General features: G+C 58.1%; 2 protein-coding genes across 4 annotated transcripts in view; one reads left to right on the top strand and one right to left on the bottom strand.

Moving 5' to 3' along the window:
• PRODH (proline dehydrogenase 1) overlaps positions 1-20696 on the top strand; it is a 23418-nt gene extending 2722 nt beyond the window's left edge. The window contains exons 2-14 of one of the 3 annotated variants that reach the window (XM_049697766.1): positions 1250-1458; positions 5200-5234; positions 5609-5758; positions 7576-7640; positions 7840-7956; positions 8378-8457; positions 9006-9087; positions 10169-10261; positions 10350-10496; positions 11005-11180; positions 11781-11879; positions 15595-15653; positions 15762-20696. In XM_049697766.1, the coding sequence (XP_049553723.1) occupies positions 1250-1458; positions 5200-5234; positions 5609-5758; positions 7576-7640; positions 7840-7956; positions 8378-8457; positions 9006-9087; positions 10169-10261; positions 10350-10496; positions 11005-11180; positions 11781-11879; positions 15595-15653; positions 15762-15949 (1500 nt within the window). In that variant the 3' untranslated portion in view covers positions 15950-20696. Of the gene's footprint in view, positions 1-1249; positions 1459-5199; positions 5235-5608; positions 5759-7575; positions 7641-7839; positions 7957-8377; positions 8458-9005; positions 9088-10168; positions 10262-10349; positions 10497-11004; positions 11181-11780; positions 11880-15594 lie in introns of all 3 variants that reach the window. The other 2 variants (XM_004275984.3, XM_049697765.1) reach the window with 2 other exon arrangements.
• On the bottom strand, positions 16864-25356 carry DGCR6L (DiGeorge syndrome critical region gene 6 like). Its single transcript, XM_004275983.3, has 5 exons — positions 25157-25356; positions 24910-25070; positions 18878-18978; positions 17871-18011; positions 16864-17339 (listed from the first exon to the last, which is right to left on the bottom strand). The coding sequence occupies exons 1-5, from the start codon at positions 25264-25266 to the stop codon at positions 17256-17258; spliced, it is 597 nt and encodes a 198-aa protein (XP_004276031.1). The 5' UTR covers positions 25267-25356; the 3' UTR covers positions 16864-17255.

Below are 25356 nucleotides of genomic sequence, written 5' to 3'. Positions count from 1 at the left end.
GCTTTTGGTTAGACTAGAGATTGCTCCCTGAGACCCTGATCCCAAGAGATGTTCCTCACAAAAAAGTGGGGTTCTGTTATTCACTGGGTTTGAGAAACCTTAGACTGTTCCTGCCTTGGAGCTGGAGCCGGGGATAGTAGACACACGGGAATTCCCAGACAGATGGTGGGTGTGTCCTCCCAGTGGTCATCCCCCTGCCCCTCCTTGACCTCATTCCTTCCCACCACTGTCCCCAGTGCAGGAGCACCGCGTCACCTCCTAGCCAGGCAAGCCCTGCACCCTGGATCTAAGTTAGCAAACACCTCCCGCCCTTGCCCTGGCCGGCACTCCCTCACCCCCATTCTGAATTCCATGGAGGTACCTTGCCCCTCCTTCCTTCTGGGTCTCCTTGCCACTAGGATGGGAGCCCTGTCATCTGTTTTGTTCACCCTAAAATTGTGTCGGGCAGGAGGCAGTTGCTTGGGACATTTGAATGATGGCAGAAATTTGGGGTGTGGCGAGATATGATTGGAGGAGAAAGCTGAGTCGTTTGGGAGGCTGTCTTCCCCTGGGGGACGTACTCTCGGGCTGCCGGCCTGCTGCGGCCTGGATGAGTGTGCTGAGTCCCCGCTGGTCCCGGGTGGATGGTCATCTCCCAGACCTTTGTGGGTGGTTACCTGGCTCACTTTTAGCCTATGCTTTCTCCGGCAGAACTCATACTCACTCAGAGTTTTGTGTGTTCATCCGTTCAGCACCCAATGGAGGGCCGGCCCCTTGCCAGGCACTGTTTTAGGGACTTGGAATAAGCAGTGAACAAAACATTGAAAAATCTGGGTTCTCACCTTCTAGAAACTCACACCAAATCCCCCTCTTCCCCAGCATAACCTGCAGAGGTGTGGATACAGAGAATGTTATGAACACGCCCACTGCTGTTCCCAGAGAGAGCTGCCGTTCACTTCTTTATCCACCGAGTGGTAGTCAGGCGACTGCCATGTGCCACTGGGGTCACCCATGAGCGTGAGGGCAGGGAGGCAAGAGCAGCGCCTAGGACCGGCCACGCTGCATGAGGAGTGGGGCATGGACAGTCACTGTGAGCAGAGAAGCAGTCTGCTTCGGGTGGTGTCACCGTAAAACCAAGGCCATGAGCCGAGTTTGGCCCTGGGGAGAGCACGTCAAGGCTTTGTGACGGGCGGGCGGGGGAGCAGGAGTGTCCTTCTGGGGACGTGGGAGGCCAGGTGGCCCAGGATAGCCGCTGCCCTTTACCTTTCAGTTGCTCCGTCTTGCCAGGAGACTTCTGGGGCAAAGGTTGTTCGACAGGCTGATGAAGATGACCTTCTACGGGCAGTTTGTGGCTGGTGAGGACCAGGAGTCCATCCGGCCCCTGATCCAGCACAACAGGGCCTTCGGCGTGGGCTCTATCCTGGACTATGGTGTGGAGGAGGACCTGACCCCCGAGGAGGCCGAACGCGAGGAGATGGAGTAAGGCCCACGTGGCACCTGCTGGCAGCCCCAGCACACCGGGGCTGGGCTGGGCCTGGCTGGGAGAGCTCTGTCCACCTGACTAACGGCAGCCCTCCTGGGTCTGCCTGGGGTTGTGTTCTTGCCCCGTGAGGATGACAGCTCTGGGCTTCCACCGAGGCCTTGTGTGCCGAAGCTGGAGGAGGGGCGAGGATGGGGTCAGCAGACTCTGGTCCCCTGCCCGATCAGCCTGGTTTTGTACAGTCTGCAAGCTAAGAATCATTGTTGTATTTTTAAATGGTTGAAACAAAGCAAGAGTAATGTTTTGTGACACGTGAAAATTATGTGAAATTCAAAGTGCTCTCACCCTACAGGGGCAGAATTGAGTGTCCGTGACTCAGTGGTGGCCGCTGGGTGCTACCCAGCAGTTTACAAAATAGGATTGCTGACACTGGTGTTGGAGGTGCTCTGGCTTCCTGCTCTCCTGCAGCATCTCTTCTGGGGATTCTGACCTACTGGGCAGGTCCCACTGTCCCACCCTTGCCTGGCCCCTGAGATGATTTCCTGATTAGCAGGTGGGCCCCACCTGGTGGGTGTGGAGACTGCCTGGGGGTCCGAGGAAAAGGGAATGTGCTGCCAGGAGCACACGTGTGGCAGGCGAGCCCAGCGGCTCCTGCCGAGGTCACCAACTGGCTGCAGGGCCCGTTCTCTGGGCAGTGAGTATGGGGACAGATGGGCATCCCCCGACCCACCCTCCTGGGCCATAGGACAGAACTTGAGGACCATTTCACCCTCTGCTTCCTGAAGTAGGAGCCTCATGGGAGATCCAGGCAGAACCAGCCCTTTCTTTGCAAAACGCCCAGTTCCTGGGCTGGTGCCTGCACCCCTCCACCCTTCACTGGCATCTGGGCCTCTAAGTCCTGACAGCAGCCGCGCCTGACCGTGTGAGGCTTGGGAGGCTTGCTGAGTAACCTGCCCTGTCTCAAGCTCTGGTGTTTGCTCTGGCCTGGGGAGGGAAGGGGAGGGGAGGGGCACGGAGGGGAGGGGAAGGCGTCACATGAGGCTCCTGCCCTGGGAACGGAATGTCCGAGCTGAGCTGCTGGTGGATTGGCCTGGGGAGCCAAGCCCCTGCCTTGTGATTTGCTGTCTTGAAGGCAGGGTTCTCCAGCTCAGCGCCCCGGTGTTCCTAGGGGGGCTGTGGGCTGGGGCTGCAGCCTGCACTGAGGCTGCCTGTTGAATAACTAATGGGCTGTATCCCCGCTGGGTCTGGGTGAGGGCTGGTGGTTTCACAGTGGGATTTTCTCTCTGGTATGAAAAGACTTCCTTCCCAGGGAGATCCGCCTGGCTTCCTCCCTGCCCTGCAGGGGAGCACTGGGAGGAGGGCCAGCTTCGCCCTACCATGGGCACTGGAACCTGTGACCCTGGGCCACTCTGCTGTTGGTGCCCCTTGTCTTGCAGGAGCCCTGCTTTGTGGGCTTTGGGACGTGAACGGCAGTCCCTTCCTGTCCTAATTTGGTGGCCGCCGTCCGATGCCAGTGGCAGGACTGCTGCTAGGCAGCCCTGTGTGCTCCGTGGAGCCTGGCTGAGGGTGCAGAACCAGGCTCATAGGCACTGATCGAACATCCACGCCGTCGAGATGCCACACATTCTCCATCAGGAGCCCCTGTGTGGGGAGCGGAGCCCCTAGACCCTGCTCTGGGGAATGATGTAGAGGCCACTGCCCCAAGTTAAAGCCACAGGAGTGGAGTGGGGTGGGGCGGGGAGCGAGCACAGGTGGTGGGGCCCTGCCCCAGGCATAACCATAAGAGGCACAGAAAAGATGGGGGCGTCTGAACATGCAAGAGGCCCAGCAGGTGCCCTGAGGACGTGGCCCTGGGAGGAGGGGGTCCGTGGGGCTTCCCCAGGTTAGGAAGCTGGAGGTAGGAGGCCAGAGGCGCAGGAGGGAGAATAGCCATCCAGGGAGGGGGTGGGATGGTGTTTCCCAGAACACTTGTTAGAAGGCAGAGGCCAGGAACCTAACTCTAGGAGAGGAGCCTCGCAGGGTCCCCCCAGCAGGCTGAGGGCCGTGGGGAGAGGGCGCAGGGCTGGGTTCCTCTCAATGATTGGCTGTGATGAGGTTGTGATGAGGATGGCTGGGGACAGTGTGGCCAGCAGGTGTGTGTGTCCTGGCTGTGCAAACCCAGGGCTGGCTGGGGGCGAGGCCTGGGCCTTGGTCCCCAGGGTGGAGGCCGCTCCTTGGGACTGGTGTGCGCAGCGTCTTGGGTGCTGCCTGGAGCCAGGGCCTGGGGTACCACAGGCTTTTCTGTGTTCTTCTCTTGCCTCCTGCGTTTCACTAGGGGAGAGCTGGTGTGAGGGCGGCCGGCGTGGTCTCCCCTCACTTTTCACTTTTTTCTAAAAGGTGTCCAGCCAACAAATTACCTGATGCAGAGCTGAGCTTGGAGGTGGCTGAGGGGATGGTTGGGGTCTTCCTGCCACTCCTGCAAGCCCCTGGGTCGCTCCTGCGGTCCTCTCCTAACCCCCTGCCCCCGGGGGCACTCCATTCCCTCCTCCACATCTTGGCCCGTGCACTTACATGTGCACGCATGTGTCTGCACGTGTGTGCATGTGTGCACATGTGTCTGCACGTGTGTGTGTGTGTACAGAGCATGCTCTTCTCTTCATGGTGACACGACACTCCCCTTCCCCCCAGCCTGGTAACTGCCATCTTTGTCTCCTCGTGATCCACTCACCGGGCCTGGTCAAGAGTGCAGCCCCGCCCATGCTAAGTGCTGTCTGCTCTGGGATAGGCCACTGCCCCTGATCACGTGGCTGTGTGGCCGGCTGGCTCCCCTGTGCCTTTGGAGCTAGGCTGGGGCTTGGAGGGTAGAAGGCCAGCTGTAGAAATGCTAATTGGGACCGTCACACGGCCCCGGGCCCCTGGGGGCCTCTGGGTAGTGGTGTCCCCTCAGTGGAGGGCAGTCTGCCTAGAAGGTGGATACCTGCAGGTTATGGGCTGTGTGGTGACAGAGCAGGCCCGAGCCTTCCTCAGCTGCCAACCTCGGGATGAGGCCCCTGCCTTGGTGCAGATGGTGGGTGCCATGTCATGCCTCCACCTCAGTGGGCCACAGCTGCAGGGCGGCCTGCGTCGGGCCTTACAGGTGCCCTCTCTGTCCTGTCCTCATGAGGACTGGGTATATTCAGGTATGATGGCCAGGGGAGGGTTTGCATTAAAAAAATAAATTGTGGTTGCTGGTTTGAAAATAACCCTGAGGAGTGCGGGTGGAGGTGGGGCCGGCTGTGGGCAGAGGGCAGAGCAAGGGGACCCGCTCCTTGGCTCTGGGGATAAGGAAGCTGGTGGTTTCCCTCTCTCCGCCATCCTCAGCCCTGACTGGCCCGCGCCCCGCCTTTTCCTCACAGGAAGGAGTACCCCATGGCTAGCCGGCCTCAAGGACCTACCCACACCCTGGGCTGTGTATTGCTTTATTTCCTCCTCACCCAGTGTAGGGAGGCGGCCTCACCCAGGGGGAGACCCAGGTTCCTCCGGAGCAGGGCTTGTAGGCTGCCAGGCTCAGAGAAGGTGACCCCGGAGGCTGGGGGCGGGTGGGGTGGCGTGAGTCACTCTTACCTGGCCAGGTGACCCTGCCTTCCTCTTCAGCCCTCCTGGGTCAGGGTCAGGGCTCAGCCTCTACTTCCTCCCACCTGTGCCTCCTCAAGGGTACGCGTTTGTCACTTGTACCTGAGGTGGCGTGACCGCGACCCTCTCCCTCTTCTTCCCTCCTGCAGGTCCTGTACCTCAGCATCGGAGAGGGACGGCCATGGTGAGTGGGAGGCAGCCATTCAGGAACGAGCCCGCTCCCCACCTGCACACACCCCCGGCTCCTCCCCGTGTCCCTGGGCACCCAGGCCGTCATTATGAGTGGCTGACACATCCTTACGGCCCACCTGGGGGGCCGGTGCACTCGGCCCTCGGTGGGTCTGGGCTTTGCCTTCCTGCCCTGGGTTTGCCACATGACTAGGGTGACCCAAGGAGAAGGAAGAGTGGGCGCCAGGATGGGCGGGTTTGGGGAGCAGCACAGGCAGGGGGCCGTGGGCTCGGGGTGGGATGGGGCTGGAGCTGGAGTGCGGCGCTGGTGGCGGGATGCGGGCTTGGGGGTGTGGGGAGGTGGCTCAGGCCGGATGCCCACCTCTCCAGGCACCAGTAAGAGGGAGAAGCAGTTCCAGGCCCACCGGGCATTTGGAGACCGCAGGGATGGCGTTGTCAGCACCCTCACCTACTTCTACGCCAGCGAGGCCAAGTGTGACAGCCACATGGAGACGTTCCTGCGCTGCATCGAGGCTTCAGGTGGGGTCCTGCTTGTCGCTGGCCTGCCACCCGCCAGGCCCAGCCTGGGCTGACCTCCACTCGAGGAGATGCTGGTGTGGGAACACAAGGCCGGGCCTGGAGTGTTTGCTCAGGGCTCCGTTCCCATCTCTGTGGCCTCGGTCCTGAGGATGACCTGGGCTCACACCTGAGTCCAGCCCCTTCCTGAGGAGCCTGGCTGCCTACAGGAGGGCGCCTCCCCTCTCCTGGGTACCAGGTGTCCAGATGTGGGCCTGTCAGCGGGCCAAGTGGCCCCCAGTCCCAGGCAGGGGCTTGACTCTTGTCACATGACCCCTGGCTCTGCCGAGGGCCACACCATTCCGGGAGCTGGTGCCACGTCCTCTTTAACAGAGAATTCTTCCCTGCGTGGCCTCTGGGTGGGAACACCTGCTACGGAGGTGAGTTAAGCCGCGAGGTCACAGAGCCCTCAGCGTCCATCAGGTCCCCAGCAGCCCTCCTGTTAGTAGGTCCCACACCTTCTGAACACTTTAAGGAGTGGGAGTGAGCAACGCCCAGAGGCAGCCTCCTAGGAGCAGCGCTGGGCACCCCGGGCGGTCAGGCAGACACCCGGCTGCCCAGTGTCCAGTGCCAGGGGCGTCTTCTTGGTTCCCTGCCCACTCTGCCTGGGGGCAGACAGACGGGGAGGGCCCCACAGAAGCAAAGATATGTGTCGTGGGCTTCCGGAAGCCAGAGGAGAGCATGGCGGTGGTGGTTGAGTGCCTTCTGCCTCCAGCTTGTGCTCTGCTGGGCGTGTCTGTGTTCGGTGAACCCCTAGGGGCAGCCCCGGGTGCCGAGGGTATTGGAGAGGAAACAGGCAGGGATTGAGTGAGCAGGCATCACCAGCTCCTTTGCCCACTGCATTCCTGGACCCACGTGGCAAACTCAAACCCTGCTGAGTCACCAGTTCCCACCTGCATGGTGGGGCATCTGGAGCAGCCAAGTGTAGGGTGTTTGCGGGCTGCGTAGGGTCGTTGTTCTTCTGCCATGGGTGGTCAGCCAGCCCAGGCGTCTGGGTCCTCGGTGGGCTCTCCCCTCCTGTTGCCACGCCCCTCGGCCTGAGATTGCCAGGCAGCCACCAGAGCTGCTTCTGACGGCCAGGCAGCCTGCCCGGGAAGCATGGCCACTGTGGGCCTGCTTGGGCCTGGTGGGCAAGGGAGGAAAGATGCGCTGGTGCCACTGCACCGTCTCATCGGGTGGCTGGATTGTTCGTGCTCTGGGGGGGTCTCAGGGCCCAGGTGCAAGGTAGACCCAATACCATGTGTTGTAGGTAACTAATAGGAAGAACGGCCACCGCCTGCCTCCTGAAGTCTGTCATATGTGGATGAGAAGTATCCTAACTCTTTTTTTCTTTTTTTTTTTCTTTTTCTCTTTTTGGCTCCGTTGGGTCTTCGTTGCTGCATGCGGGCTTTCTCTAGTTGCAGCGAGCAGGGGCTGCTCGTCGTTGCGGTGCGCAGGCTTCTCATTGCAGTGGCTTCTATTGTTGCGGAGCACGGGCTCTAGGCGCGTGGGCTTCAGTAGTTGTGGCACACGGGCTCAGTAGTTGTGGCTTGTGGGCTCTAGAGTGCAGGCTCAGTAGTTTTGGCGCACGGGCCAAAGTTGCTCCGCGGCATGTGGGATCTTCCCGGACCAGGGCTTGAACCTGCATCCCTTGCACTGGCAGGCGGATTCTTAACCACTGTGCCACCAGGACGTCCCAAGAAGTGTCCTAACTCTTGAGTGGCACAGATTCCGGGCGCAGGCTCAGGGTCCCCCCCCCCACACCCCCCAGCACTGACGGCTCTTCCTGCGGCTTCTCATAGGTGGTGCCAGCGAGGATGGCTTCTCAGCCATTAAGCTCACTGCACTGGGGAGACCCCAGTTTCTGGTAAGTGTCAAAACTTTCCACCCACAGGGAGTTTGTAAGAACTTGGGGCTGCCGTGAGCGTTAAGTGAAAGCTCGTGTGCTGGTGCCTTGGCCCTGGGAGCCAGGCACATGGGTGGCATGGGGTGGCTCGGGCTATGTGGGGGTCCTGGGAGGGGGCTGGATGTGCACCTGGGATGGCAGCTCAGGCCCGCATCCGCAGCTGCAGTTCTCAGATGTGCTGACCAAATGGAGACGGTTCTTCCACCAAATGGCCGCAGAGCAGGGCAAGGCCGGGCTGGCTGCCATGGACACGAAGCTGGAGGTGGCTGCACTGCAGGTGAGGCCGCCACTCCGTGGTGGGTGTGAGAAGGTGGGCCAGGGAGGAGCCCTGCCCAGAAGGCATTGGCCAGGCAGTGTCCGAGGTGGGTTCCCAGGGCCTGCTGCCCAGCCCCCAGCTGCTGGGTCGGTGGGGAGGGAATCTGAGCAGAGATGGAGGATGTGCTGGGTGGGAGGCTTGGAGCGGGGCTGGCCCTGCCAGTAGCCGAGCTCTGTGGACCTGCAGGGATGGGCAGGTGTGGGGGGGTGGGCAGCGGGGAGAGACTATCTCTGGAGCAGAAACCCAAGGCAGAAGTGTAGCCAGTCTCAGTACTGGCATAATAAAGTCAGCCTAGCATCACAGGCCAGCAGGCAGGGGCAGGAGATGTTCGTGAGCAGGCCTGGGAGATGGCAGTGGGACCAACACCCTCTTGCTTCTGAAGGAAAGTGTGGTGAAGATGGGCATCGCGTCCCGGATGGAGATTGAGAACTGGTTCACTGTGGAGACCCTTGGCGTGTCTGGGTAAGGGTAGCCCCCAGGCTGAGATTTCGGGAGCAGCCGCCCTGGTTCAGCCAAGGTTCTGGCTTAGCCCCAACGCCTTCCTCCAATCCTGGTCGCCCTCTTCCAGGGCATGGGCCCCCTTGAACCCTAGGGCTTCTTACAGAATTATTTGGGCTGTGGAGTGAGGGTGCCACACCCAGCCGTCCCAGGACCCATCTGGCAGGCGGGTGAAGGGTGAGGGCAGCTGAGATCCCGGAGGGTCCCAAGCCTCATTGTGAGGAGCTGGGGGCTGGCGGCAGTGTGCCGTCCCCTCCTGCCTGGTCTCCCGTGTCCAGCTCTTCCCCGAGCCTGATGTGGCCTGGGTGGTCTCGGCCCTCATGTAAGAATATTCATGTTTTGGTTTCTGTTTTTTAAACAGAGGACCATGTTTACATTTTACCAGTCTTTCAAAACTGAGCACTGAGGCAGGTTCTGTGGGGTTGGGTCTGGGGGTGCTCCTGCAGGGAGGGGGCTGGTTTGGGGCCGTGGTGAGGCCGTGTGTCCACGTGCTGACGCACCTTCTCCCACAGCACCCTGGACCTGCTGGACTGGGGCAGCCTCATTGACAGCAGGACCGAGCTCTCCAGGCACCTGGTGGTCCCCAACATGCAGGTGACGCTGTGCACGTCTGTGCCCCCCACCTCACCGTTCTCGCAGGGTCGTCACGGAGGGTCCCCGCTCACACCGCCAGTGCTTCCTCAGAGTGGCGCTGGGTCCCCAGGATGAGTGTCCCCACAAGCCAGGCGGAAGCTGTTACCTATTCTAGTCGAGCCTCAGGAGACCCACGCCGTCCCTTCTGCCCAGTGTTGTTTGTTAAAAGGGAGTCGCTGTTGTTTGTTAAAAGGGACTGGCCTGTGTTAGGGGGAGAAAAATGAGACTCCACCTGCCCCTGGGAGGGTGATCGGGCATTTGTGGCCGTGCTTGAACGCACCACTGAGCTGGGATGGGAGGAAGCAGCAGAGGTGCCTTGGGAAACACCGCACAGACGCTGCCTTTAACAAGCTCCAGCCTGGCGATGGAGGGCCCAGGAGGGGTGTGCCTGAGGCCTCGCCGGGAGTGCCCTGGGCAGTGTTAGTGGGCAAGCGGGGTGAGCAGAGGGTCCCCCGTGCTTCACGGACCTGCAGGGTGGGTGCCTACTGCTGACCTGCCCAGCGCCCTGAGTGCCACCATCTGGGGCCGATGCCTCCGTCCCCCTGTTGCATGTCAGTCTGTGATGTGTGGCCAGCCAAGTCTGCCTGTAGGCACAGTTCTTCTTCCATGTCCTCTGCCTGCTAGGGGCTGAGTCTTTCCAGGTGATTGGGTGGGTCAAGGGTCACTTCCTGAACTTTGCACAGGAACAGAAGGGGGACCCATCGTGAGGATCCTGTGCAGGCCGTGGGAGCCGACTCCTTGGGTGCAGGCTTGACCTGGGGCAGCCAGCCCTGTGAGGAAGGGTGTGCTGGTGGGCAGCGCGGTTATGGGACGCTGTGTGGCCGGCGGGACCCTGGACAGGACACTGACCTTAATGCACAAACAGGGTGGCAGGTGGAGAAGGGGGCGCAGGGATGAGGCCCACTGGTCCCGGGTACCAGGCACTGGGTATCGGTAGGCCCTGCACCAGGGGCGAGAGGCTGCCAACGGGAGTGGGGGGAGCGCTGGCCTCGAGAGCCCAGGTCTGGAGCCGTGCCGTGGCCTGACTGCGCTGCCCCCTCAGACAGGACAGCTGGAGCCTCTGCTGTCGCGGTTCACTGAGGAGGAGGAACGGCAGATGATGAGGATGCTGCAGAGGATGGACGTCCTGGCCAAGGTCGAGGACCCTGGGATGTGCCGGGGTGGGGGGGCACCCGTGTCACCCGGGCCCCAGACAGACCCTCTCTCCCCGCTGTGCCCCTCAGAAAGCCAGCGAGGTGGGCGTGCGGCTGATGGTGGATGCCGAGCAGACCTACTTCCAGCCGGCCATCAGCCGCCTGACACTGGAGATGCAGCGCAGGTTCAATGTGGAGAGGCCACTCATCTTCAACACGTACCAGTGCTACCTCAAGGTGCGCCCAGCGTCTGCTGTGGGGAGACAGGCCCCCAGGACCAGCTGCCAGCGGACCCGTCCCCTGGGCCTCAGACCCCAGACAGGGTGCTGAAGGAGCTTTTGGAGTCCATGTAACGTGCCTTAATCGCCAGATTTCGAGTGACTGTTTACTCCCGCCCTTTTTAGCTTGGTTCCCTTTAAGGGTCTGATGAAGGCTCTGGGCCCCTCCCCAGCCTCGTGCGTGTGCCTCAGGGACCCTTGAGCACAAACTCTGGCGGCCGCTCAGGGACCAGCCAGGTGTTTGGAGGACTCAGGGTGGGGTGGGTGTAGGGGCTGCGGGGACAAGGGGAAGTGGGTGCGTGGGGTCCAGGCAGGTGCTGACAGCCCCCAAGTCACCACAGCTGCTGGCCCCAGTGCCCCTGCTGACTGCACACTGGGGGGCACCCAGGCCCCAGGGAGGCCCTATGGGACGCAGGCTGGAGGGGGGCCCATCCTGGTCATCCTCAACTTTCGGCTCTGGCCCACAGGACACCTACGACAATGTCACCCTGGATGTGGAGCTGGCTCGCCGAGAGGGCTGGTGTTTCGGGGCCAAGCTGGTGCGTGGTGCATACATGGCCCAGGAACGTGCCCGCGCCCTGGAGATTGGGTATGAGGACCCTATCAACCCCACCTATGAGGCCACCAACGCCATGTACCACAGGTGCGCTGCCCTCTTTGGCTCCTGGAGCCTCAGAGCTTCCCGGGGGGGTGGGAGGAGAAACCGGGAAGGGGCTGGAGCTGACCCGACGTGACCCTGTCCAACGTGGGAGCAACCCGGGGGTCAGAACCAATACCTCCTCTGCCTTTGTTTTACTTTTTCCAAAACCATTAAGGTTTTCTTTTTTTTAATATAAAAGTCTACTTACTGAACTGCCTGGGTTGATAAAGATGAAAGCTGTACCCCGGCAGCCCTCCCCAAATGGCACAAGGCCTGTTTGCTTTTTTTTTTTTTTTTTTTTTTGTGGTACGCGGGCCTCTCACTGTTGTGGCCTCTCCTGTTGTGGAGCACAGGCTCCGGACGCGCGGGCTCAGCGGCCATGGCTCACGGGCCTAGCTGCTCTGCGGCACGTAGGATCCTCCCGCACCGGGGCACGAACCCGCGTCCCCTGCATCGGCAGGCGGACTCCCAACCACTGCGCCACCAGGGAAGCCCCTGTTTGCTTTTTAATTCCACGCCAGGATCGTCTACTGTTTTGCACCTGCCTCTGCCCCTGGCCCTGCAGGGGCTGTGCAGGCCTGACTCACGCGTCACCCTCCCCAGGTGCCTCAACTACGTCCTGGAGGAGCTGAAGCACAACGCCAGGGCTGCAGTGATGGTGGCCTCGCACAATGAGGACACCGTGCGCTTCACGCTGTGCAGGTTGGCCCCGCCCCCTTCCCGCTGGGCGCTCCTGGTGGGCAGGAAGCGTGGGCAGGCAGTGGGTTTTGGGGGGACATCTGTGGAACGAGCTGAAGTGGCGGCTTTAGGGCCCCCAGATCCCCTGAGGCTGGCTGGGCGTTGTGCTGCAGTAGCCAAAAGGCTGTTTGCAGTTACTTGGGTTTTTAACATTAATACCAGACTTACTAAAGTTTCAAATTAAAAAATAAATTTCATTAGGTGAAATTTAAATGTGAAATGTTGGAGCCCTCAGATGTGTTGCCTCATTTATAAACAATTTCTCAACACTTTAAACTGTTTAGAATTTAAGATAGTCTGTTTTCTCTTTAAATGCCTGTCCCATGGAGCATCCTTATAAGTCAGTTATAGGAATGAGGTGAAATAAATATACATTTTTTTCTTTTGGCCGTGTTCTGGGATTTCCCCGACCAGGGATCAAACCCAGGCCCCAGGCAGTGAAAGCGCCTAGTCCTAATCACTGGACTGCCAGGGAATTTCCAATCACCACGTTCTTTTATCTCATATCTTAACCCAAACTGGACCACAGCAGGGGTCCTAGCTCCCCCCCCCGCCCCCCACCCCCCGCCACAGGAAGCTGGGCGGGCAGTGGCCTTGCTGGCCCTTGCCTTCCCCAGGAGCAAGGCAGGGGCCCCCCTCCTACAGTGGGCACCCCAAGCCCAAGGCTTGGGCCGAGTAGTGAAGGTGCAGGGCGTGCACCCAGAGGCACTTGCAGGCTCTGCCTGGAGGGTGACTCTGGTCGTCTTAAACCATTCATTAATGTCATGCTTGTCCTTCTCATGCTGGGGCTGCTTTTTCATGGTGTGAAACTGCAACTAAAGGCCACGATTTCTAATGCTCTGCATTTGCAGCTGCTTGGTTGTGAACAGGAGCGCTGAGGCCAGCAGGGCTGCCAGGTGGAGGTCAGACTGTGTCCAGGCTCCCTCTGGAGTCCTGCTAGGCTGGGGTCAGGCTGTTTCCTTGCTGGTGGTTGGCTCTGACTGGCGTCCTAGCCGGGTGGACTGTTTCGCTTTCTTCCCTCCATCCCTGGGGCCTCCTTGGACGCCCCATCCTACCCCTGGACGTGGGATGGCCAGGGACACCTTTTGTGCTTGGGGAAGATTAGTTTTGGTTTCTTTTTTTTTTTTTTTAATTTATTTTTAAAATTTTTGGCTGTGTGCGTTGGGTCTTCGGTGCTGCATGCAGGCTTTCTCTAGTTGCAGCGAGTGGGAGCTATTCTTCGTTGCAGTGCACGGGCTTCTCACTGCGGTGGCTTCTCTTGTTGTGGAGCATAGGCTCTAGGCGTGTGGGCTCAGTAGTTACGGCGCACGGGCTTAGTTGCTCAGCGGCATGTGGGGTCTTCCTGGACCAGGGCTCGAACCTGTGTCCCCTGCATTGGCAGGCAGATTCTTAACCATTGCATCACCAGGGAAACCCCAGTTCTGGCTTCTTTGACTTTTGAAGGAACACAGGGCTGAGTTGAAAATTTTAAAAGCTGGCTCTCACTTAGGCTTAAAAGTACAATTCTGTGATGGAACTGTGATCAGAAGTGGTCCGTGCGGCACCAGGGTGCACCCCAAGACGATGTGCACAGAGAGGCCCTGGCTCCTGCCTGGCAGTGCCGACCTCCTGAGGTTTCCATCACCATCTCAGCAGCCTGTGGTTGCCCCATTTTAGGTTTTTGTCACAGGCTAGTCCACTCAGCCTGACTAGGCGAGGACAGTGAAACGTCTAAAGGTATAACCTGCCCTCAGAAGGGCTTCCTTTCACCTGATTTCTGGATCTTGCCACTGGGAGCATGTGTGGCCTCCCCATCTTGGCTGCGGTGGCCTCCTGCCCTAGACACGGCTCCCGCCATGCTGAGTGCCAGCTGAGCGCTTGCCCGTCTCACAGGCTCCGCGGCCCACGCCAGGCCAAGGTCCTGTGCACCTGCTTCAGGGGCCACAGAGCCTTGGACACCTTGGGCTGGTCTTCCCAGGGGCAGCAGTGTGGGCCTCTGATGCCACACATTAGAGACCTCAGTCAGATTAGCTTTGGCTGAGTTAACAAACCAACCCAAAATTCAGACGCCTGAACACAGTATGTTCTGTGAGCCAGCAGTGTGGGCTGGGCTCTGCTTCGGGCTGCTTCTGCTGGCCTTGCCTGGGGCCTGTCCTGCATCCGTGGTCACATGGTGTCTGGTTGGCCCTAAATGGCCTCATTTGTGGCTGGGACAGCAAAGCGCACTGCATCACATGTCGGGTGTCCTACAGGCCAGCTTAGGCTTCTCCACAGGTGGTCTCAGACTACCAGAAGCCCTGGAGGGGGCAAGCCTCTGCCCATGTCACATTTGCTATCGTTCTGTTGGCTAAAGGAAGTCATGCTCAGCCCAGATATTGCCGTCCAGATGGAGAGAACCTCTTTCTGTGCTGGGCAAAGCTACAGTCACATGGCAGCAGGCATGGACACTGGCAGGGAAGGGGCAGCAGCAGGGGAGGAGTCAGTTTTTGCAGGACGCCACATGAGTGTTCCCACCACCATCAGGCAGCAACACAGTGGCAGCCCTGCTCTCACGGGGGACAGAGACATGTAAGCTGGGCAACACTGGGCAACACTGTGCAGACTGGGGCCCCAACCTTGGAGCCTAGCCCTGGGGGAAGGAGAGAAACGGTCTGGGATGCCCCTCACGTGGAGGCCCAGGGTAAGAGGCGCTAAGTGCTCTGGAAGCCTGGGGTGGGGTCCTGAGACAGTGAGAAGGGAGGGGGGCTCCAAGGGCAGGGATGGGGACCAGCAGGCCCAGCCTGTAGCCTGGGTGGGTGTGAGGACCCAGGTGGAACACGCCCCTGTGGGGTGGAAGGATGGGGGCAGGCTATAGACTGCTGGTGCTGATAGGCTGAGTCTGTATCTGCACGTGCAGGAAGCCAGAGGTAAAAACGTGGGAATCATTAATGCACAGATATTTCAAACCCTGGGAATTTTTTAAAGATCCTACGAGGGGAGGTGTGAGGATAGGAGAGGGTGTGGACAGATTTGGGGGCCCCCACCTCAACGTCTGAGTAGCACTAATAGAAATTCGAGCCACATCTATTAACCCCAAATGTTTCATGGCCACGTTAAAAAAAATGAAGTTAATTTTGATATACATTTTAATTAACCCCACATATCCAAAATAGTACCATTTAAACATGTTTTCAGAAAAACAGTGAGATATTTTACATTCAGTTTTCACACTGTCTTCAAAAGCCCATGTGTTTGACACTTGCAGTGCACCTCAATTCAGACCACCCGCCTTCCAAAGGCTCAGTTGCCACCAGTACCTGGTGACTGCCTTACGGACAGGGCAGGCAGCAAGGGGAGGATGAGAAGCTGGAGGTGGGGTCGCAGGGCTGGAAACAGAGGCAACGTAACTCTGAGGGGTTTGAGAACAGGATGGTGGGAGGGCTGAGAGCTTCCCAGGCCACACCAAGGGCTGGCCACTGGGTGAATCTGCCTTGCTGGGTCATAGTGGGTAGCAGGGAAGGGGCCATCGGGGAGCAAGCACAGCAAGAGGGAGGCTGGCTGGGGAAGGGGGGCACTTGGTGGCCTTGGGTTGAGGCAGCGGCAGCAGCAGCAGGGAAGAGGCCTGGTCTATGCAGGAGACAGCCTATGCCCACGCCCTACCCTGTGGGTGGGGATCTGGGGGTGGAGGGAGGGTCTTACCCACCACCCTGCCTGTTCACAGGATGGAGGAACTGGGCCTGCACCCCGCCGATTGCCAGGTGTACTTTGGACAGCTTCTGGGTATGTGCGACCAGATAAGCTTCCCGCTAGGTGAGCTGGGCTGCCGGTGGGGGGGCGGGGGGCAGGGGCGGAGGTGCTGGGACTCACCGCCTCCACCCCTGTGTGCAGGACAGGCAGGCTACCCCGTGTACAAGTACGTGCCTTACGGCCCTGTGATGGAGGTGCTGCCCTACCTGTCCCGCCGAGCCCTAGAGAACAGCGGAGTCATGAAGGGTGCCCAGAGGGAGTGGCAGCTGCTTTGGCAGGAGCTCAAGCGGAGGCTCCGCACGGGCAGCCTCTTCCACCGCCCGGCCTAGTGCTGTGGCTGCGTCCCAACGCATCCTCACCTGGGCTGCGACCACCCAGGGCTACAGCCCGACCCCAACCTCACACACAACACCTTTTACATCCCAAACTGTGAGACCCCGCTGGCCCCTGCCCGTGGGCACCCAGATGTGGGCTATTTCCGTTACCTGCCAGAGCTGCTGGGAACTGTCAGAAACCGCCCTCCAGTGAGCGAGCATGGCTGCATCTCTGCCCACCCCCACGACCTTGGGCCTGAAGAACCACCTACTGCAGGGTTCAACCCATGGGCCCTGAGCCCCACAGGTGGGCAGTGGCTGGCTGGGAAAGGTGGCCTGTCAATAAACCACTGTTTCTGCAGCTAAGAGCCCTTGACTCCAGGCCCACGATGTTCTTCCCTGCAGAGCCCTCATGTGCAGTCAGTGGCAGAGGGAGTGGCTCCGATGGCCCGAGAAGCCTCATGCTCAGCCTCTCCTGTGTCACGCGCCCCCGGCACACCTTGGGCAGGGTGGACCCACCAACACCTGCCTTCAAGCTGTATTGCAGACCCAGCCACGCAGGGCACTGGATACCCTCACCTCCAACCCCACAGCTGGGGCTCAGACCAATGCAGACAGCGCACTCCCCACAGTGGGCTTGGTGCTTCCCCATCCTCAGTCTCTTCCTCCCTCAGACCCTTCCTGCTGCTCTGTGCCCTTCACCCCAGCGGCCCCAGTGACCCACACCAGGCTCTGGCTGCTCTGACCGCCCCACAGAGCAGACTGGATGTGGCCCTAGTGCCCTCAGACTTGCCCCAGGGAGGGGCCTCTGTGACATGGGGGTGGGGCCATCTTCTGCTGATTCCCCTGTAGGCCACGGAGCCCACAGGCAAGGGCCCTAGCTAGGCCCTGGTCACGACAGGCACCACAGAGCTGTCATGCAAGCCACGTGCAGGCCATGCTGAGGTGTCTTTATTTCTCGGGGTCACATGCAGCTCATGAGCCTTTCCTACTCGGGGGCTGCACCTGCCAAGGGAGGGGCCGAAAGCAGAACACATCGGAAGCCTGGGGCAGACAGCCGGAAGGCTGGGCCCACTCTTCCCTTTACCTTCCCACCCTAGCTTTGGACAAAAAAGCCCAGGTGAAGGTGGGTGGCAGACGCAGCCCAGGTCCACCTAGCTTCTCCTCACGGGGTGCCCCTCCTGCAAGCAGCTGGGAGGGTGGTGGCCAGACTTCAGGAAGATGAGCGCCACTCAGCTTTCTGCTGCCTTTGGTGACTGTGGAACAGGGTTGTCTTCCCAGCCAAGATGGGCAGCGGGTCACTGGCAGGAACCCTGCCTGCTCATAGTGCCGCCTTCCCCACCTGGCAGCCCCTCTGCTGCAGCTTCCGGATGAGTTCCAATAGGTTCATCTGTAGCGTCAGCTCCTGGGATGCAGAGGGGCCACTGTGAGGTCCCCTTTAGCCCTGGCAAAGGCCCCAGGAAGCAGCCTCCTTTACCCAAGGACCCAGGGCAGATACCAGGACCTAGAGAGCACCAGGCTTGAGCCCATGGGGCTGACTTCCAGTGAAGCCTGGCTACCGCCTGCCAGAAAGGGGCAGGTGTTGGGACTCCACCTGTGGCAGGGCCTGCAGTTGCCCTGGCTTGGCATAAGTGGAGGTGTGTGCAGGGATGTAGGGGAACTGCACACGAGGCCCTGTAGGGCATAGCGAACCCGGGGAAGGTGGGCAATGCCCTGTAGTCACATGGCTTACCCTCCTGTGGCGGAGGCAGTGTGACCAGCCTCCATACTGAGCACAACGCAGAAACCCTTCCTGGAGCCTCCCTAACTCACCATGTCCCCTGTGTCCACACACCCTGGGCCTGGGCTCCCAGCGACCAGCTAAAACCCCATATGGAATCTAGCCTTGGGGACCAACCTCCCCTGGGCTGTGCCGGGGCAGGCCTGTGCCACTGACCTGCGGGTTGGTGGTCACATAGAAGCCGGCGACCCCTGCCTTCTCCAGTGTGCTCTGCTGGTCCGCCACCTTCCGGTCCAGCTCCAGGACAATCTTCTGGTCCATCGCCCGCTGCTCCTCACGGATCCGGTGCTCCACCGCCTGCCACGGTGAAGGCAGCTCAGGGGCTCAGCCTCCTGCCCATCAGTGCCTCACACACACATTCCTGGCCTGTCACCTCCTCTGGCCCCTCCCCACCTCCCAGTGGATCCAGCTCCCAGACTATGGATGGATCCCGTACTGCACCCAGGTCCGTCCCTTCTTAGCCACACAGAACCCTGCAGAGGGGCTCAGATGACCTGCCCCAAATGCCCTTCCTCCAGCACCTCCTGTCAGGTGTCCTCCCTTTGCTGTGCCAGGCCTCGCCCAGCCCTGACAGCTCGGGACCACCATGAGCTGGCCAGATGCTGGCTCCACCTCTGCTGACTGTCAAGCTGGCCACCATCTCTGGGCCTTTGCGTATGTTTCCTCCCCACTGGAGCTGCGGCCAAGCCCGGCTCAGCACCTCCTCCCTGCATGCCCTGGCTTGGGGCTGCCTTGGGACCCTGCACACGCCTCCACATGCACCCCACCACTGGTGGCTTCTTGGTTATGGGTGGGCCTCTGCGTTGTTCCCAGGCAACGTGGGAGCAGGACTTGCTGGCTCCATCATCCCACCACTGCCCTCATCCCCAAGGCCATGGGGCACAATGGCCCCCACTCACACCTGCCCTGTACAGGCCCAGCCCATTAGGAGCTGCTGTCTCGAGGAGCAGGAGGAGGGGAGTGGGGGGATCACACGCTCTCCATCCACTCCAAGCACACCCCAACCCCCGACAGTGAAGAGCCACATGTGGGCACATGGAGCCTTCGCGGCCCACCCCAGGCTGAGGCCCAGGCTGGCCAGTGGCTCCCAAGCCACCCGGAGCCCCTCCTCTACGGCCCTCTCAGCAGAGCTCAGGTGGTGCCCACCCTGCCCACACCCCTACCTCTAGCTCGCGCTGCTGGGCCGCCTGGAGCACAGGCAGGTTGTGGGGCCGGCAGGCCTGCTGCGCTTCCTGGTGTTTCTGCCGCAGCGCCTGCCTGAGCACTGGAAAGGGACGAGACCAGAGGGGTTATCAGCAGGTGGCAGAGGGGTAAGGAGGGGGCCTGCTCCAGCTGTCCCACCACCACAGGGAAGCAGGGCAGAGGCGTGGACGTGAGGGAGGCCTGCACTGGGAGCTGGGTGGAGCTCTGGACACCCAGCCCCCAGCCCACTCAGGCGGGCCCTCACCCAGGGTACGGCCCTTCTCCAGCAGCAGGGCTCCAGGGCGCTAGAGAAGGGTGAGGCCAAGTGTATGGTTATGGGGGTGGAGCCAGGGCTGCAGCCTGAGCTCAGAGAATTGTGGATAGGGAGGGAGGAGACTGCGGTCTAGAGGTTTCTAGGCTCAGATGCTGGCTACAGGCCAGGAGTCCAGCGTGACCTGCCATCATCCAAGGGACATCCACTGAGACATCCAAAAGACCACCCAGGCAAAGGCCTGGGAAAGGAGGACGAGGAGAGTGGCCTCTGCCCTGGGGTGTAGCAGTCACTCCCCCTCAGTGCTGCCCTTGGTGGTGGTGAGGGGTGCAGAGCCACCCTGTACCCTATCCACAGCTCCTAGAGGGAGTACAGACCCTGAGCACAGACCCTGAGGGGCCCAAGGATGTGATGAAATAAAATTCATATTTTAAGTTAAGACACGCAACATTTAAATAAAATTTTTTCTCTGCTCATTTGAGCCTCCTCCCTTCCCTCCACTGAACATTGTGCATCTGCATTAAGCATGAACCAGACTCCCCAATGGCAGAAATACCTGCTCAACCACAAAGATCAATTTTTCTCCTTCTGGTGCCAGCCATGTAACTCCTTAGGAGGCAACATTCCTTTCTCAGTCCTGTAAGGGGTCATGATGACCCACCACTGGCCTTGTACGTGCAGATGTCTTTGGTGGACTTTATGGACAAGGCCACAATATCATTTCCCTTAAAGACAGCGATTGGTGCAGAACAGACTGGTCAGACGACCTGGGGAGACACTGGGCTGGAGTTCTCAGCTTAAATATTTACTGATGACCTTATTAATGTCACTAGCTATATTTCTGCCTATTTTACAAGATTACTGTTTCTTTAATGACCAAATGTGTGGCTGAGCCTCCAATAAAGATAATGATGACTATAAGACCTGAAACAACTGACCAAATATATAGTTCTGTAAGATCAAGGATTGTAATAGTGTAGCTCTAGATGTGGGAAGAAGCAACAACAGGGCAATAACAGACTAGTAGGACAGGCAGCCCGGAGGCCTTGGGCTACTGTTAGTTAACGGGGTCTAGTCTGGTAACAGCACATTGAGTGGCCTATCAAGGAAATCCTCGCCTGACCTGGGAATGAGCATTCCTAACACCGTGGGACAAATTGGTCATGAAATGCCTCCCAAACCTTGGTCGAAATTAAGACTGAAAGAGGGGCTTCCCTGGTGGCGCAGTAGTTGAGAATCTGCCTGCCAATGCAGGGGACACGGGTTCGAGCCCTGGTCTGGGAAGATCCCACATGCCGCGGAGCAACTAGGCCCGTGAGCCACAGCTACTGAGCGTGCGTGTCTGGAGCTTGTGCTCCGCAACAAGAGAGGCCACGACAGTGAGAGGCCCGCGCACCGCGATGAAGAGTGGCCCCCGCTCGCCGCAACTAGAGAAAGCCCTCGCACAGAAACGAAGACCCAACAGAGCCAAAAATAAATTAATTAATTGTAAAAAAAGAATAAAGTAACACTGATTTAAAAAAAAAAAAGACTGAAAGAGAAGGGACTGTAACAGAGAGAATGTTGCCCAACACCCAGTTCTACAAGAATCAAGTCATTAACCACTGCAGTCGCTGACCTACCTGAAAGGAATTCAGGGTGAAGATCGGGATGAGGCACTTTGTGCTCTGGGAAAACTGGCAGAACTGGCCCTCAGACACTTGGATATTTTCAGGAGAAAATTTTATGAATACAGTTTGTTGCATCTTCCCATACTTAGAAATGCACTAAAACCATTAACTAAGCTATCTGTTCCTCGTGAATAGCAGTAACCTTCTACCAAGCTGCATGCTTGGTTACATGTACCCCTTCACCAAAATCACATATATACTGGCCTCCCTCCTCACCTCTTTGGAACAGTCCTCAGAGCTTTCGGAAAGACTGTCTCCAGGTTAGAATCCTCAGGTTGGATCGACTATAATTTTCCATTTCTTTCTTAGATTGACTATTGATTAATTTTTCAATAGATGGCATGAGCCGGCAGAGGCCATGTGCCAGGGAGTCTGTGTTGCTCCAAGAGGGGCCACCACGACCACCAAGGAAAGCTTCCACAGTCCCCACTAATTGTACAGGACTGGACAGAAGAGAAAGGTAGCATGGGATGGAAAGAAACCAATCACAAAACAGAACACTCAACACTATGCAGCCAAAATCCTAGACTAGTAAGTGTCAAGTGGCCAGATCTCCCCTGTGAGGAGGGGTCCCGGCTATAAGACACAAGGCCACCACTCGGTCCTCGGCAGAGACCTCACGTTACAGCCCTTCTCTGGAGGACCCCTGAGGTTCCCCAATCTCCTGTTTCTTCGCAGTGCGTGCACATCTCGACTATGGCATTCATCACACTAAGTGAGTCTGAAGCTGAGGGCCACCCTCAAGACATTTCCATAAACAAAGAGATGAGAAAGACACTCCCCAGTTAACATTTACAACGTGTGGAGGCAGGATGCAAGAAAACAGATAAATGCAGGGAAATGTCATCTTCACCCCATTTATCAACGTCGCTACAAATCTCAGGTCAACTTCCAGATTCCACAGGGCAAGCAACCAGAGGCAAAAAGAGAGCTGCACCCACTGCCCGGGCGGGGGCCTGGCCTTTGCAATGACCAAGGAAAGCAATGGCAGTCAACCACCACCTGCTAAGTCAGAGGAAGGAAAAGCAGAAAGTCACAGGCACTTTCCCGCTGCTGACAGCACAAAACCTTCCAAAGGACAAGAAGCGAAGTGTCTGAAGAGTTATCAAAACTCCCCACTAAAAGGAACCAGGGCTCCATGGAGACATGGCTTTTTCCCTTGCTGCCCCCTCTCCCTTTAAAAAAATTATTCTGAGCGCCTGATTTGCTCCCTGAGCTACTAAGCTCTGAAGATAAACAAAAATCACCAAAACGAGAGCAAATACTACTTACTGACAGCCTGCATTTGGCACAGACCCAGTCAAAGGCAGGAGGAGTGGGAAAGTTTTACGGTGGCAAAGGGGAAAGGTCCATCCTGATGGAAGGTTGTTGGTGTGGGGAAGCTGGAAGCAGGCCGTCAGAAGAGGGGCTGAGGCTGGGAAAGAACAAGAAAAGATGAGCCTGAAAGCAAGAAGTGCTCCAAGAATGAGGGGGACACATCAAAAGGACACAGGAGCCAGCCCACTGTTCTTCCACTGGCCAAATGTGGCATGATTTGAGCGTTAAAAGGCATCAGCTATGTACTTTGGATTTGTGAGTATGCATCTCATTCCTCAATAACAATGTGTACAGGGACTTCCCTGGTGGCGCAGTGGTTAAGAATCTGCCTGCCAATGCAGGGGATACAGGTTTGATCCCTGGTCTGGGAAGATCCCACATGCCGCGGAGCAATGAAGCTCGTGCGCCACAACTACTGAGCCTGTGCTCTAGAGCCCACGAACCACAACTACTAAGCCCTCGTGCCACAACTACTGAAGCTCGCGCACCTAGAGCCCGTGCTCTACAACGAGAAGCCACCACAATGAGAAGCAAAGGCACCACAACGAAGAGCAGCCCCAGCTCACTGCAGCTAGAGAAAGCCCGTGCCCAGCAACGAAGACCCAACGCAGCCAAAAATAAATAAATAAAATATAATTATATTAAAAAAACATGTACAAAGACAACCATCCAAACATTTAGGGAAGAAGTATTACCAATTATACACAAATTCTTCTGGAAAACCAAAGAGAACACTTCCCAACTCATCCTGTGAAGCGAGTATCACCCTGATACTCAAACCAGACAAAAATGTTACAAGAGAACTACAGGCCAATGTCCATCACTAGCATAGAAGTAAAAATTCTTAAGATTTTAGCAAATCAAACCAACATAGACAAAAATAATAGTTCATCATGACTGAGTAAGGTTTATCCCAGGAATGCGGTTTATCCCAGGAATTTAAAAAATCAATGTAATTCACCGTCGTAACCAAAAAGCCACTTGATCATCTCAATAGATGCAGAAAAAAGATTTGACAAATCCCAACATCCATTCCTGATAGAAACACACTAATCCTGGGGCAGATGTCTATCATCTGCCCCCACAGGAAAGGGACCTCACATCACTAGGAGGAATTTTTGCCACAAACGCTTAATGTGTGCATCGTCATGTTGTCCAGTTTACAGAAAACACAGAAAGTGGAGGAAGAGGTAAAATGTCAACACGAGGAGGCAATCCAACAGATCCACAGTGGGGACGTTCTAAGGCAGAATACCCTGGACTCTTCAAAAAGTCAGCGCCACAATAAATGTTGGGAACTGTTTCAGAAGCAGAGACCAAAGTAACCAATGGCAATGCATGACCACACACTGGATCCTTATAAAGGGACTGACAATTTGAGACAAGTTTCGGTATGTGACCGTGGACTCAATGTCAGAACACACCCTGGAATGATTCATTTCTATCCATTGTGGTTACAAAGGAGAGCGTTCTTGTTCTAGATCGCTGGTTCTCAGTACTGGACCAAGGCTGACCCCCAAGGATGTCTGGAGACATTTCTGGCTGTCATTATTGGGGGAAGGTGCCACTATAATCTAGTAGTTAGAAGCCAAGGATGCTTTTAAACATTCAGCAAAGAACCATTAAGACTTGTCCAAGGACTGGCGCAGTGGTTAAGAATCCACCTGCCAAAGCAGGGGACATGGGTTCAAGCCCTGGTCCGGGAAGATCCCGCATGCCGCGGCGCCCGTGCACCACAACTACTGAGCCTGTGCTCTAGAGCCTGCGAGCCACAAGTACTGAGCCCGCGTGCCACAACTACTGAAGCCCGTGCGCCTAGAGCCCACGCTCCACAAGAGAAGCCACCGCAATGAGAAGCCCGCGCACTGCAACGAAGACCCAATGCAGCCAAAAATAAATAAATAAAGAAGAAGAAAAAAAAAACCTGTCCAGCCACAAATGCTAACAGCGCTGCTGTTGAAAACCCTGGTCTAGAGGAATGCTGAGGACCCCTGGTGAAGCCCTGTGGTGTTGCACATACTTACGGACACAAAGAACTTTGTCAAAACTTCAGTTACTGAATGTAGCTGGAGAACGTGTAAGTATTCATTATATTATACTTCCAACTTTTCTAAATACTTAACCTTTTTCAAATAAATAAAAAGTTGGGAAAAAATAAAATAAGAAAGGTGGGAAATCTGAGGGGGCGGGAAGAGCTGACCAGCATACCTCGCAGGAAGGGGCTCCGGAGGCCCCTCCCATTCCCAGTAGGGATGCCTGGGAGGGGCCAAGGCTCCCAAGGCTTTGGCCAAACGCGTGGCTCAAGTGGAAAAGTTTTTGGATTCTGGAGGGTGCCTCAGGGATCAGTGCAAGGGAACTTGATGCGCTGCGGAAAGGAAACTGACACTAAAGGGCGCTGCAGAGCTGTCAACACTGCGGGGCATCACTGCGGGCGGCCAACCGCCAACACCAGACCTGCCAGTGGGCTGACCAAGCACAGAGGCCTTGGGCCATCCTGCCTGGAAGGGGAGTGAGGGCACGCGGGAGCGCGAGCAGGGAGTTTCTGGATGTCCTGCGAAAATATGACTTTGCAACTGACAAAGTAAAACCGACTTGACCCATTTGTCATCAATGGCCCCGCGCCCTCAATCCGGTCAATTTCAAGGGCTTCTTTCGAACGGTATCCGCGGAAGGCCTCCGCCCGCAGAGACCGGAACTGCCCGGGCAGGCCGAGCTCTCGCGCGGGGAGCTGGGCCGTCTCGTCGCCCCCGCGCACCTCGGTGCTCGTTCTGCAGCCGCAGGCGCTGGTTGTACAGGCTCTTCTCGGTGAGGTGCTGGATGTCCAGCAGCCCCTGCACGATCTCGAAGACGGTGCCGTCGAGGAGCGCCAGGGCCAGGTCACTGAGCGTGGTGTAGGACAGGCGCTGCTGGAAGGAGCTGCGGGAGGAGGGCGCGGTGAGCGGGGCGGGGCCGAGCCGCCTGTCCGCGGCCCCGCCCACCCCGCGTGCCCCGAAGCCGCGCACCTGGGCAGCTCCTTGACCAGGCCCTGCAGTGCCGACAGCAACTGGTAGTGCCGCTCCTGCTGCCGGGCTCCGTCCACTGCCTCCTCCAAGGCGCCGGAGTACCGCTCCATGGCGCCCGCACCCCGCCAGCCGCCGCCGAAGCGACGCGCGCCTCTACGTCAGTCCACAGCGCGGCGCGCCCCGCCCCCTTTCACGACAGT

This window comes from Orcinus orca, chromosome 15 (genome assembly GCF_937001465.1).
Source record: "Orcinus orca chromosome 15, mOrcOrc1.1, whole genome shotgun sequence".
Lineage (NCBI taxonomy): Eukaryota > Metazoa > Chordata > Mammalia > Artiodactyla > Delphinidae > Orcinus > Orcinus orca.
This window is presented reverse-complemented; position numbering and strand designations above follow the sequence as displayed.

Excerpts from the sequence above, each read along its gene's own strand:
- DGCR6L (XM_004275983.3), bottom strand. The coding sequence starts at position 25,266 with ATGGAGCGGTACTCCGGCGCCTTGGAGGAGGCAGTGGACGGAGCCCGG. Across the intron at positions 18,012-18,877 it reads CCCAGCAGCGCGAGCTAGAG|GCGGTGGAGCACCGGATCCG; the intron begins GTAGGGGTGTGG and ends TCACCGTGGCAG. Across the intron at positions 17,340-17,870 it reads ATGTGACCACCAACCCGCAG|GAGCTGACGCTACAGATGAA; the intron begins GTCAGTGGCACA and ends TCTGCATCCCAG.